The sequence below is a fragment of the Sapajus apella genome, unplaced genomic scaffold (assembly GCF_009761245.1).
Source record: "Sapajus apella isolate SASKATOON/1434 unplaced genomic scaffold, GSC_monkey_1.0 scaffold51, whole genome shotgun sequence".
In the NCBI taxonomy this organism is placed as follows: Eukaryota; Metazoa; Chordata; class Mammalia; order Primates; family Cebidae; genus Sapajus; species Sapajus apella.
The window spans coordinates 8368913-8382871 of record NW_022436991.1 but is presented as its reverse complement, the minus strand read 5'-3'; the positions used below and the strand labels follow the sequence as shown (position 1 = coordinate 8382871).

Here is a 13959-nt window from a genome sequence, read left to right as displayed (position 1 = left end):
ACCAGGCTCCATGCTGATTCTAGTACCAGGGTGGCTTCACCTTTCAGGATAGCCCTTATGGTCCCATGGTCTGGCAGACCCTAGGTTCAGTCTTGCCCCAGTAGACCTAATGAACAAGACCGCCAGGGGATACAGGCTTAAGGCCCAACCTCATCATCCCAGGCACCATACCTACCTACCTACCAGCTATCCCTGTCAAAAGAACAGCCTGCCCAAAGACTCTAGCCGCAAGTCCGTACTTGAAACATGCCAGACAATCTACTCAGAATCTCTGGACAGCTGACAGGTGAAAGCTTTCCCAGAAAAAGCCAATCTACAAAAACTGGAATTTGTTCATACTTATTCAAATGTGCATACATCAAAGTCAGGCAAAAAGAAACATAAAAAACAAAAGAGACATAATGCCACCAATACCAAAACAAAAAACCACGTCTCCCCCAGGAGAGACTCTTCAAAAAGATATACAAACAGCCTGACAAATAATTCAAAATAATTAAGGCGTGTCAAACATACTTCAAGAAAATGTAACAACAACAAGGAACAAGTCAATTAAACCAGGTAAACAATAATGACTCAAATGAGAAATTTAACAGAGAGATTGAAATTTTAAAAAAATCAAACAAAAATTCTGGAGCTAAAAATATAACAAATGAAATAAAAATTACAATAGAGAGTATGAAAAGAAGACTTGATCAAGCAGAAGAAAGAGTCTGTAGTTCATTTGAACATGCAGACAAGTTATTTGAAAGCAGACAGAAGAGAAAAAAGATTAAAAATAATGAAAAAGAATAAAGAAACCTCATGGATTTATGAGATAACATCAAAAAAGCAAATACTTGACTTCTAGGAGTTAGCAAAGGAGGATAAAAAAGCAAATGAAACTTTATTTAAATAAATAATAGCAGAACACTTTACAAATTTGGGGAAAGGTATACATTTCCAGGTACAGGAGAGTCAAATGTGTTCAATCAGATTCAGTTTAAATAATACTATACCTAGACATGTTAAAATCAAATTGTCAAAAGTCAAGTACAAAAAGATCTTGAAAGTGGCAAGAGAAAAAAGCAAATAGCATATATAAAGGAGGTCCAATAAGGCTAGCAGCAAATTTCTCAACAGAGACCTAACAGACCAAGAGAGAACGGGATGATATATTTGTGCTCAAGGAAAAACAAAACTGCCATTCAAGAATGCTATACTCTGCATACCTGTCATTCACAAATGAAGGAGAGATAAAGACTTTTCCAGGCAAACAAAATTGAAGGGATTTCATTACCACCAGATCCATCTTACAAGAGATGCTAATAAAATTTCTTTAAGATGAAAGAAAAGGGTGCTAATGGGTAACAGAAAAACATATGAAAAAATGAAACTCACTGGTAAAAGTAAGCATACAGGCAAATGCAGAGTACTCCAATGTTGTAATGGTGGTACGAATCACTTTTAACTTTAGTATAAAGGTTGAAAGACAAAATACAGTATTTTCTTAAGTGAAACATAATATAACAGAAAGTAAACTGTAACATAAAAAATTTGAAGTGTGGAAAGAGAAGGAGTAAATTTCAGAATTTTGAAATATGATCAAATTATGATCAAATTAAGTTATTATCAGCTTAAAGTAGCCTGCTATAACTATAAAAAGTTTCTTGGGAAGCATTATGGTAAATGCAAAAAAACAAAGCAGCTAAAAAGAGATAGAAAATAAAGACTTAAAGTATACCAGTAGAGCAAATCATTTAATTAATAAGGAGATAGCAAGAGAGGGAGAAAAGGAACAAAGGATCTACACAATAATCATAAAGCAACAAAATAAAAGTAGTTATCCATCAATAATTATGTTCAATGTAAATGAATTAAAATCTCCAATCAAAAGATATAGAGTGGCTGAAATACATACCACCTACAAAAGACTCAGTTCACCTGTAGGGACACACCTAGACTGAAAATGAAGGGATAAAGATAATATTTCATACAAATGAAAACCAAAAAAAAAGAGCAGAAGTAGCTATGATAAAATAAGCTTTAAGTCAAAAACTGTAAAACAAGATAAAGAAGGTCATTTTATTATGATAAAGGAGACAATTTACCAAGAGGATGTAGCAATTATAAACATACATGCACCCAACATTGGATCACCTAAATATATAAAGCAAGTCTTAATAGATCTGAAGGGAGAGATAAACTGTAATACAAGAATAGTAGGAAACTTCAGTACCATACTTACAGCAATGTACAGCTCATCCATTCAGAAAATCAGTACAGAAACAACGGACTTAAACAACACTTTAGACCAAGTGGAACTAATGGACATATACAGTACATTTGATACACCACCAGTAGAATACAAATTATTCTATAGTGTACCCAGAACATTCTCCAGGAGATCTCACATGTTAGGCTACAGTACAAGTCTTAACACATTTCAGAAGGCTGAGATCATATCAAGATATTTTCTGACCACAATAGTATCAGACTAGCAATCAATAACATTAACAATTTTGAAAAATTCACAAATACATGAAAATTAAAGAATATATTTCTAAATAATGAGTCAAAGAACAAATTTAAAAAGTTTAAATCTTGAGATAAATGAAAGTGAGAAACACAACGTAAGAAAACATAGATGCAAAAGATCTCAACAAAATACTAGCACAAATAGCATTTCTCACAAAATACTAGCAATGTGGTTGAATTCTCAACCAAACTCAACAGCACATCAGAAAGATCATTTACCATACCAAGTGGCATTTATCCCAAGAATACAAGGATAGTCTAACGTAACACAAATCTATAAATGTGGCACCACATTAATAGAAGAAAGGATAAAACATATGATTCATCTCAATAAATATAGAAAAAAAATTTGACAAAATTTAACATCCTTTTATAATTAAAAAAAGACTTTCAACACATTAGGTATGGAATGAATGTACCCCAACATGATAAAGGCCATATGTGACACACCTACATCAAACATCACAATGAAGAACAATTGAGAGCTTTTTCTCTAAGATCAGGAGTAAGACAAGGATGCCCATTCTTGCCACTTTTATTCAGTGTAGTACTGAAAGTCCTAGTTAGAGCAATAGGCAAGAAAAAGAAGTTACCCAAATTAAAAAGGAATAAATTGAATTGTCCCTGTTTGCAGATGCCATGATCCTACATACAGAAAACCCTATATATTTCACCACAAATCTGTTAGAGCTAATAAATGAAATCAACAAATTTGTGAAGGCCGGATGTGATGGCTCATGGCTGTAATCCTACCACTTTGGGAGGATAAGGCAGGCGGATCATGAGGTCAGGAGATCGAGATCATCCTGGCTAACACAGTGAAATCCCATCTCTGCTAAACATACAAAAAATTAGCGTAGCTGGGACTACACTCCGGAAGCTGAGGCAAGAGAATCACTTGAACCCAGGAGGCAGAGGTTGCAGTGAGCTGAGATTGCGCCACTGCACTCCAGCCTGGATGACAGAGCGAGACTTCATCTCAAATAAAAAATAAATAAATAAATTTGTGGGACACAAAACAATACTCAAAAATTAATATTTCTATTCATGAATAACTACCTACCAAAAAAAATCCAAAAATAATCTCACTCACAGTAGCATAATACTTAGCAATAAATTTAATAAAAGAGCTGAAAAGTCTGCACACTGAAAAGTATAGAACAAAGATTAAATATTTTCTAGAAGTCAAAATCAATGGAAAGATATCCTGTGTTTATGGATTGGAAAAATTAATACTGTTAAAATATCTATACCATCCAAAGTGGTCTGCAGATTCAATACCATCCCTATCAAAATTCCAATGGCCTTTTCCACAGAAATAGAAAAAACAATTCTCAGCTTCATATGAAACCCCCAAATACCTCCAAATAGCCAAATAAATCTTGAGAAAATAAGAACAAAACTCCAGGCATCACACAACTTGATCTCAAAATCTACTGCAAAGTAACAGTAATCATAGCAATGCAGTACCAGTACAAAAGCAGACATATAGAATTACAGAAGAAAAGAGACAGCCCAGAGATAAAATCATGCATTTAAGGCCAAATATATTCAGCAAAGGTGCCCAAAACACACAACAAGGAAAAGACAGTTTCCTTAATAAGTGCTACTGGGAAATTTGAATATTCACATGCAAAAGAATAAAGTTGAACCCTTACCTCACTCAATATTTAAAAAATGAACTCAAAGTGGATTGAAGACTTAAACCTGGCTGGGCGCCGTGGCTCACACCTGTAATCCCTAATCCCAGCACTTTGGGAGGCCAAGGCGAGTAGATCACCTGAGGTCAGGAGTTCGAGACCAGCCTGATTAACATGGAGAAACTCCATCTCTAGTAAAAATACAAAATTAGCCAGGCATAGTGGCAGGTGCCTGTAATGCCAGCTACTCGGGAGGCTGAGGCAGGAGAATCACTTGAACCTGAGAGGCAGAGGTTGCCGTGAGCTGAGATCGTGCTATTGCACTCCAGCCTGGGCAACAAGAGCATAAAAAAAAAAAAAAAAAAAAAAAAAAAAAAGAAGACTTAAGGCTTGAAACTGTAAAACTCCTAGAGGAAAAATATGAAAAAGATTTTTTACAATTGGTTTGGCAAAATATATATATATATATATATATTTTTTTTTTTTAAATAATCCCCAAAGCATATGCAATAAAAGCAAAAATAGACAAATAAAATTGCATGAAACTAAAAAGTTTCAGCAGAGTAAAAGAAACAATTAATAGAGTGAAGAGACAAACTACGGATTGGGAGAATATATTTGCAAAACCATAAATCTAATAAGGGATTAATATCCAAAATATATAAGCAATTGCAACAACAGAATAGTAAGAAAACAAATAACCTGATTTTAAAATGGCAAAAGACCTGAAAAGACATTTCTTGAAACAAGACCTATGAATGGCCAAGAGGTATGTAAAAAGATATTCAACACCCCCAACACTGACACCGCCACCAGCGTGAATGTGCACACAGACACCGGCAACCCCATGCCCTGGTGCCACCACCACCACTGCTGTAAATGTGCACAGGGATGTTGGTGGCCTCATCCACCCTGCGCTGCCAATGCTGCCTTTGGGAGCACACGCACCATGGAGGCCAACAGTGCCATGCTCACCAGTGCCTCACCCCTGCCACCACTGTTGCCAGCATGAGTGTGAGCACCAATACTGGAACCCCTCACCCCAGCCTCCACTGCCAGCACCCCGCCCTTGCCGCGCCACAACTGTAAATGGTGCAAGCTCAGGCAGGAATGTGGCAGCCTTGCTTCTGACAATACCCCAATTCAATATCTTAGTGTACTGCTGTGGCTGCTGGCACAGGCAAGCAAGCAAGCAAGCATAGATCCCGCTGCCACTGCCCCAGCGAAGTGCTTTTGCTGATGTCACTCATCGGAGTGTTCTGGCCAGTGAACTGGGACCAATGCAGCCCCTTCAGTGCAGCAGATTCCTGACTTCCAGGGGCCAGAGAAACAAAGCTGTGGACCCAGTACCAGCCCCGCAGAGATAGAGCATGCAGTCCAAGAGTGCTGAGCTGAGCCTTAGTCCACTAAAGTCTTCCAGAAACAAAGTTGTCAACTGAATCCACCTTATACCACAATTAAATCTCCAAGGGCATAAAAAAAAAAAGATAAATGCCAAAAAACAAAAAAACAAAAAACCAACCCATACAAAGGACAGCAATTTCAAATACTGAAGAAACATGCTCACACAGATGAGGAAGAACCAGTGCAAGAACTCTGGCAACTCAAAGAGCCAGAGTGTCTTTTTATCTCTAAACAACCACACTAGATCCCCAGCAGTGATGGTTCATACCCAGGCTGAAATGGCTGAATGACAGAAATAGAATTCAAAGTATGGATAGGAACAAAGATGACCAAAATTTAGGAGAAAGCAAAAACCCAATCCAAGGACTCTAAGGAATATAATAAAACAATACAAGAGATGAAAGATGAAGTTGACATTTTAAGAAAGAACCAAACGTCTTACAGAGCTGAAAAACTCAATTCAAGAATTCTATAATACGACTGCAAGGATTAACAGTAGAATCAAGCAAACTGAGGGAAGAAGCTCAGCTTAAGACCAGTTCTCTGAAATAACTCAGTCAGACAAAATGAAGAAGAAACACTAAAGAAGAATGAACCAAATCTGAGAAATACAGAATTATGTAATGAAACAAAATCTATGACTCATTGGTGTCACTGAAAAAGGGAGAGAAAGCATGCAACTTGGAATGCATATTTCAGGATATCATCCATGAAAATTTCCCATACCTCACTAGAAACACCAACATTCAAATTCAGGAAAAGCAAAGAATCCTTGTGAGACACTATGCAAGATAACCATCCTCAAGACACATAGCCATCAGATTTCTCAAGGTCAAATGAAAGAAAAAATGTCAAAGGCAGCTAGAGAGAAGGAGCAGATCATGTACAAAGGGAACCCCATTAGGCTAACAGGGGATCTTTCAGCAGAAACCCTACAAACAAGAAGACATTGGGGGCCTATATTTAGCATTTGAAAAGAAAAGAAATTCCAATCATGAATTTTATATCCAGCCTAAGTTTCATAAGCAAAAGAGAAATAAGATCCTTTTTCAGACAAGCAAAAGCTAAGGGAATTCATTACTACCAGACCGGCCTCACAAGAGGTCCTGAAGGGAGTGCTTAATATGGAAAGGAAACAAGCAATGGAGAAAGGATTCCCTGTTTAATAAATGATGTTGGGAAAACTGGCTAGCCATGTGCAGAAATCAGAAACTGGACCCCTTCCTGACACCTTACACTAAAATTAACTCCAGATGGATTAAAGACTTAAACATAAGACCTTACACCATAAAAACCCTAGAAGAAAATCTAGGCAAAACCATTCAGAATATAGGCATAGGCAAGGATTTCATGACCAAAACACCAAAGCATTGGCAACAAAAGCCAAAATAGACAAATGGGACCTAATCAAACTCCACAGCTTCTGCACGGCAAAAGAAATAGTCATTAGAGTGAATCGGCAACCAACAGAATGGGAAAAAATTTTTGCAGTCTATCTATCTGACAAAGGGCTGATATCCAGAATCTACAAAGAACTGAAACAGATTTACAAGAAAAAAACAAATAAGCCCATTCAAAAGTGGGTAAAGGAAACGAACAGACACTTTACAAAAGAAGACATACATGAGGCCAACAAACATGAAAAAATGCTCATCATCACTGGTCATTAGAGGAATGCAAATCAAAACTACATCGAGGTACCAACTCACACCAGTTAGAATGGCGATCATTAAATAATCTGGAGACAACAGATGCTGGAGAGGATGTGGAGAAATAGGAACACTTTTACACTATTGGTGGGAGTGTAAATTAGTTCAACCATTGTGGAAGACAGTGGCAATTCCTCAAGAACCTAGCAATAGAAATTCCATTTGACCCAGCAATCCCATTACTGGGTAAATATCCAAAGGATTATAAACATTCTGCTATATGGACACATGCACACGAATGTTCATTGCAGCACAGTTTACAATAGCAAAGACCTGGAACCAACCCAAATGCCCATCGATGATAGACTGGACAAGAAAAATGTGGCACATATACACCATGGAATATTACGCGGCCATCAAAAACGATGAGTTCATGTCCTTTGTAGGGACAATGGATGAACCTGGAAACTACCATTCTCAGCAAACTGACACAAGAACAGAAAATCAAACACCGCATGTTCTCACTCATAAGCGGGTATTGAACAATGAGAACACAGGGACACAGGGAGGGGAGCATCACACACTGGGGTCTGTGGGGGGAAATAGGGGAGGGACAGCAGGGGGTGGGGAGTTGGGGAGAGATAGCATGGGGAGAAACATCAGATATAGGTGATGGGGAGGAGGGCAGCAATGTGTGTACCTATGCAACAATCTTGCATGTTCTTCACATGTACCCCAAAACCTAAAATGCAATAAAAAAAAATAAAATAAAAAATATGGAAAGGAAAGACTGTTACTATCACAAAAACACACTTAAGTAAAAGACCATTGACACGATAAAGCTACTTCACAATCAAGTCTACATAACAAGCAGCCAATGACACAATGACAGGATCAAGTTCGCATATATCAGTATTAACCTTGAATATAAATGAACTAAATACCCCAATTAAAGGGCATAGTGTAGCAAGTTGGATAAAGAAGCAAGACTCAACTGTATGCTATACTCAAGAAATCTGTCTCACATGCAATGATACTCGTAGACTTAAAGAGATGGAGAAAAATCTACCAAGCAAATGGAAAAACAGAAAAAAAGCAAAGGCTACTCTAATTTCACACAAAACAGATTTTAAACTAACAAAGATCAAAAAAGACAAAGAAGGGCCTTACATAATGGTAGAGTTCAATTCAACAGGAAGACCTAACTCTCCTAAATATGTATGCACCCAACACAGGAGCCCCCAGATTTGTAAAGCAAATTCTTGGAGACCTACAAAGAGGCTTAAATAACCACCCAATAATTGTTGGAGACTTTAACACCTCACTGACAGTATTAGACAAATCATGGAGGCAAAAAACTAACAAAGATATTCAGGACCTGAACTCAACACTTGACCAAATGAACCTAACTGACATCCACAGAACTGTCCATGCGAAAATAGAATATACATTCTTCTTATCTGCCCATGGCACATGCTCTAAAACTGACCGCACAATCAGTCTATAAAACAGTGATTCACACATTATAAAAAACCCCAAAATCATACCAACCACACTCTTGGACTACAGTGCAATAAAAATAGATATCAATACTAAGATGATTTCTCAAAACCTTACAATTACATGAGAATTAAATAATCTGCTCCAGAATGACTTTTGGGTAAACAATGAAATTAAGGCAAAAATCAAAATCAAACAAAGATACACAAAAGAAAGAAGACACAGACCAATATCCCTGCTGAATACTGATGTAAAAATTCTCAATAAAATACTATCAAACTGAATTCAACAATGCATTACAAAGATCCTTTCATCACATCCAAGTAAGATTTCTCTCAGGGATGCAAGGATGGATTAAGATATATAAACCAATCAATGTGTTACATCATTATCAACATAATGAAGGACAAAAACTATATAATCATTTCTATTGATGCTGAGAAAGCATTTGATAAAATTTAACATCCAGTCATGATAAAAAGCCTAAAAAAATGAGTATAGAAGGAACATACCTCAACATAATAAAAGACATATGTGACAGACTCATAGCTGGCATGCTATTCACAATAGCCAAGATTTGAAAGCAACTTAACTATCCATCAGTGAATGAATAGGTAAATAAAATATGGTACATACACACAATGGAGTACTATTCAGCCATGAAAAAGAATTAGATTATCAGTGAAACAGAAAATAGTTAGCATTAGAGAAAATTAATAAAGACAAAATCTGGACCTTTGAAATGGTCAAGAAAATGAATGCAGTTTACTGTAGATAATTCTATCTCAATATAGGTTAAGAAAAGACATTCTTGTAGACACAGATTTTTCTTTTATCAAATAACTGCCAAGCTTCCTGAGTAGCTGGGATCACAGGAGCATGCCACCAGGCTGGCTGAGATAATGGTATACAAATACATACAGACCTAATTTTCACTTCTCATAGATGTTCTTAAATTACTCCACACTTGAGTATTTACCTTCCTGTATCGCTTATAGATACGAAAGAAAATGTGTTGATTGAGGAATGTTCTTAGTCTCCATGAAGTAGTCTCCCAAAGGAAAATCAAGAGAAGGAAAATAAAGCCTGTAGTACTCATGACAATCAAATACTTCCCAATCATAAACTCGTCCAAAGAATAAATACTCTTCTCAGTATCTGAAATTGGCAAAAAAGAAAATGCAAGAAAGCTAATCTTAGTGTGTAACATTGATACCATGAACAAGAACTCGGAAAACAACAAAGAAAAAATATAGGGTAAAATCAAATATTAGACTAAATTGAGACAAGAGATTTAGTGTGAGAAGTAATTATCCCACTACAAAAATTCCATTTGAACAATAAATTTTGAAGGCCGGCCTTAACATAATTCACAGTAATTAAGTAAGCATATGCATATCAATATATTTATTTATATATCTAATAATTGTTGCATGCTAGGAACAATATATCCCAAATCCTTTCAGAGAGATTTTTCTAATTAGAACAAAGCTTTAAAAAGAGGATACACTCGCCTTTAAACAGTGTAAAACTGACCATTAGCTGACATTTGTAAAACTTCCTTGGAATGTTAATAACAAAAAAGGGCACAGAATTCCTCTTACAACAAAATTATAGGCTGGGCACAGTGGTTCACACCTGTAATCCCAGCATTTTGGGAGGCTGAGGCGGGCAGATCACCTGAGGTAAGGAGTTCAAGACTAGCCTGGCCAACATGGTGAAACCTCGTCTCCCTACTAAAAACACAAAAATTAGCTGGGTGTGGTGGCGGACACCTGTAATCCCAGCTACTTGGGAGGCTGAGGCAGAAGGATCGCTTGAACCTGGGAGATGGAGGTTGCAGTGAGCTGAGATTATGTCATTGTACTACAGATTAGGCGACAGAGCAAGACTCTGTCTCAAAAAAAAAAAAAAAAAAGAAATTCCTGTTAGAAGAAAATTATAAACTCTCCTTTTTTTTTTTTTAAAAAGATATTTTAGAACAGTTTTAGATTTATAATAGTTTTAGATTTATAGAAAAATTGCAAAGAGTATACAGAGAGCTCCATATAGCCTGTACCCAGTGTCTCTTACTAATAACATACACTAGTATGATACATGCTACAATAAATGTTAATACATTGTTAATAACTAATGTGTCTAATTTATTCAGATTTCCTAGTTTTTAAAATATAATGTTCCTTTTCTGTTCCATGCTCCAATCCAGATACTACATTACATTTAAGAACCATGTCTTTTAGGTTCCTTTTGGCTGTGATAGTTTCTTGGATTTTTCTTATTTTAATGACATTGACATTTTTGATGAGTACTGGTCAGGTATTTTGTAGAATACAAACTGCAAGATCCTCAATTGGGGTCTATATAAGGTTTTTTTTTTTTCATGATTAGAATGAGGTTATGGGTTTTCGGGAGGAATATCGCAGAGATAAAATTCAATCTTTATCACGTCTAAAAGGAGCACTCCATACCATCAAAGTGAATTATTTACTGCTGATGTTGCTCTCGATTACTTGATTCAGGTGGTTGTCAGCTTTCTCTGCTATGAAGTTTTTCCTTTTCCCCCCTATGTAACTGGAAATTATATATTCAAATTTGAATATAGTTGAACATCATTTAAATAAATGTCAAACTAAATATCAGAATTATTTTAATATATCAGAATAGACTCACAGATGTTATTTTTTATATTTTGGGTTATAATCCAATACTGCTTTATTTTGTTGCTCAAACTGTTCATTTTGGCTATTGAACTCTCTGGTTTTCAGAATCACATGTTAGAAATCTTTGTCATTAATGTATAGAAATGCAATTGAATTTTATGTTTGTATTTATTCTGAATTCAGCAGTCACATTAATTATTATAAAATCTAATAGTTTATTAGGGGATTCTTTCAGATTTCTGGATAGACCATTATACCTACCAGGCTGGAGTGCAGTGGCAAGATCTTGGCTCACTGCAACCTCCACCTCCTGGGTTAAAGCAATTCTCCTGCTTCAGCCTCCTGAGCAGCTGGGACTACAGGTGCGCACAACCACATGGCTTATTTTTGTATTTTTTTAGTAGCAACGGGGCTTTGCCACTTTGGTCAGGGTGGTCTCAAATTCCTGACCTCAAGTGATCTGCCTGCCTCAGCCTCCCAAAGTGCTAGGATTACAGGCGTGAGTACTATGCTTGGCCTATGTATAAATTTTAATTATATCATAATGGCATCTATAAGCCAAGCCTCAAAACGAAAAGTTGATGAATAACGTAAACATAATACTTATGTGCTCCTTCATTTTTCTATCCTCCACAGGTAACTGCTATAATGAATTATGTTCTGATTTCCTGTGTTATTTACATACAAATTTATCATTACATGTGTGCATTAACAATATTTTGTTTAATTTTTAAATTTGAGCTTTATAAAAACTATCATACTCTGCATATAATCTTCTGAAATTTGTTTTTCTCCTTATATTATTTCTAAAATTCTCAAACATAAAGTGAAATTGAAATAATAGTAATAAACACCATTCCCTCTGTATAGTACCAACATTGTTAACATTTTTCGCACATTTTCTGCCCCCCACCACAGGTGTGTTTGTAAGTATGTTGCCTTTGTGTTTTTTTTAGAGGTTATTTTGTCATGTACAGTTTTTATTTCTATTTTTCCTCCTCCTCTCATACTAGCTTTGTATAAAGGTTGCCTACCTCTTTCTGGGAACTTAACCCACAGTATATACAATTTCATATATCATAATGCTGCTTGCTTTAATTTATTATTTGGTTTGTTATCACATACCATTACCAATTCAGTCTGTATAATTCATCACATAGTTCAATAGAATAAATATGTAATTCAAGAGAACATAGAAGAAAAGTTCAATAGAAGCAGGAAAAAACATCTGATAAGATTGAACGTGTATTCATAATTAAACAACCTAAACACAGAATAGAAAGAAAATGATTTCTGTGTGAACTGTGAATTTTCATGGATCATCAAAAATAGTAATTCTATGGAATGGTGATAATGGTTTGGGATGATTACATGGTTACTTGGTTTATGAAAGCTATTTCTGTTGGTAGAGTGAAATATAGTTTCTTTACATGTAAATGTCTTTTTGCTGGGGAGTGAGTGGGGTAGGGTGGTGGTGGTAGTGTGGATACAGTTTTCTGATTTCCTGATAGGCTTTTGATTCTGCAGGACTCTAAACTTAGTGCTGTTCGTTTCCTTCTTTCTACATCTCAAGTCTCCGAGGGACAATTCTATCTTCCAAATTGTCCTAACTTTTTCCGGAAGTTTTGTCTTCCCAAGAATGAGAACTTTCCAAAAGTAATGAGATATCAAATCACAGATATTAGAAGCTTAGAGCATCTAAACAGAAAAAATACCAATCCCTCCAACCACACTGAGATACAGTTTAGTCATGAAAAGAATAGAGAGTGACAAATAATCTAAGGATTCATCTTGTGATGTTAGAAAATTAATCCCCCAAATGTAGAATGTAGAAAAAAAAATAGAAAATTAAAAAACAAACACACAATAAAAATCAACAAAGTTGAAAGCTTATTTTTTGAAAGGACTAATAAGATTGGTAAACCTCTTGAAAGACTGGGTAAAAAAATACAGTTGGAAAAATTAGATATATGAAAATGGAGACTTCATTATTAATCCTACAAATGTTAAAAATACCATAAGGTATTATGAATAAATGTATTCCAATACACCGGAAAATTTAGAAGGAATGAAATGGTCCTGTAAAAACTCAGCTAACAACTCCTCACCCCAAATTGTTAAGATACCAAATAATTCTAAGTTAGAAATATGAACAATAATTAAAAACCTCCCCAAAGTATACTCTCCATGTACAATTAACTTCACATATGAATTCCACCAAATATTTAAGAAGCAATAACACCAAACGTTTAAGAAAATATGTTGGTAAATACACAAAATCTTTGAGCAAATAAAAAAATGGGAAGCACTTCTTAATTTTTTATTTTTAAAATATTATTTATTTATTATTTGAGACAGAGTCTTTCTCTATTACACAGGCTGCAGTGCAGTGGCGTGATCTCTGCTCATTGCAACCTGTCTCCTGGGTTTAAGTGATACCTGTGCCTCAGCCTCCTAAGTAGCTGGGATTGCAGGCATGCACCACCATGTCCTGCTAATTTTTGTATTTTTAGTAGAGACAGGGTTTAACCATAAGCTGGTCTCAAACTCCTTATCTTGGGTGATCCACCTGCTTTGGCCTCCCAAAGTGTT

The 13959-nt window shown here is 35.8% G+C and overlaps 1 protein-coding gene across 1 annotated transcript in view; it reads right to left on the bottom strand.

Annotated features, from left to right (window-relative positions):
• Window positions 1–13959, bottom strand: part of LOC116526538 (ATP-binding cassette sub-family A member 3-like) — an 83414-nt gene that overhangs the window by 23307 nt on the left and 46148 nt on the right. The window contains exon 9 of the mRNA XM_032242900.1: window positions 9687–9865. Within this exon, the coding sequence (XP_032098791.1) occupies window positions 9687–9865 (179 nt within the window). The remainder of the gene's footprint in view (window positions 1–9686; window positions 9866–13959) is intronic.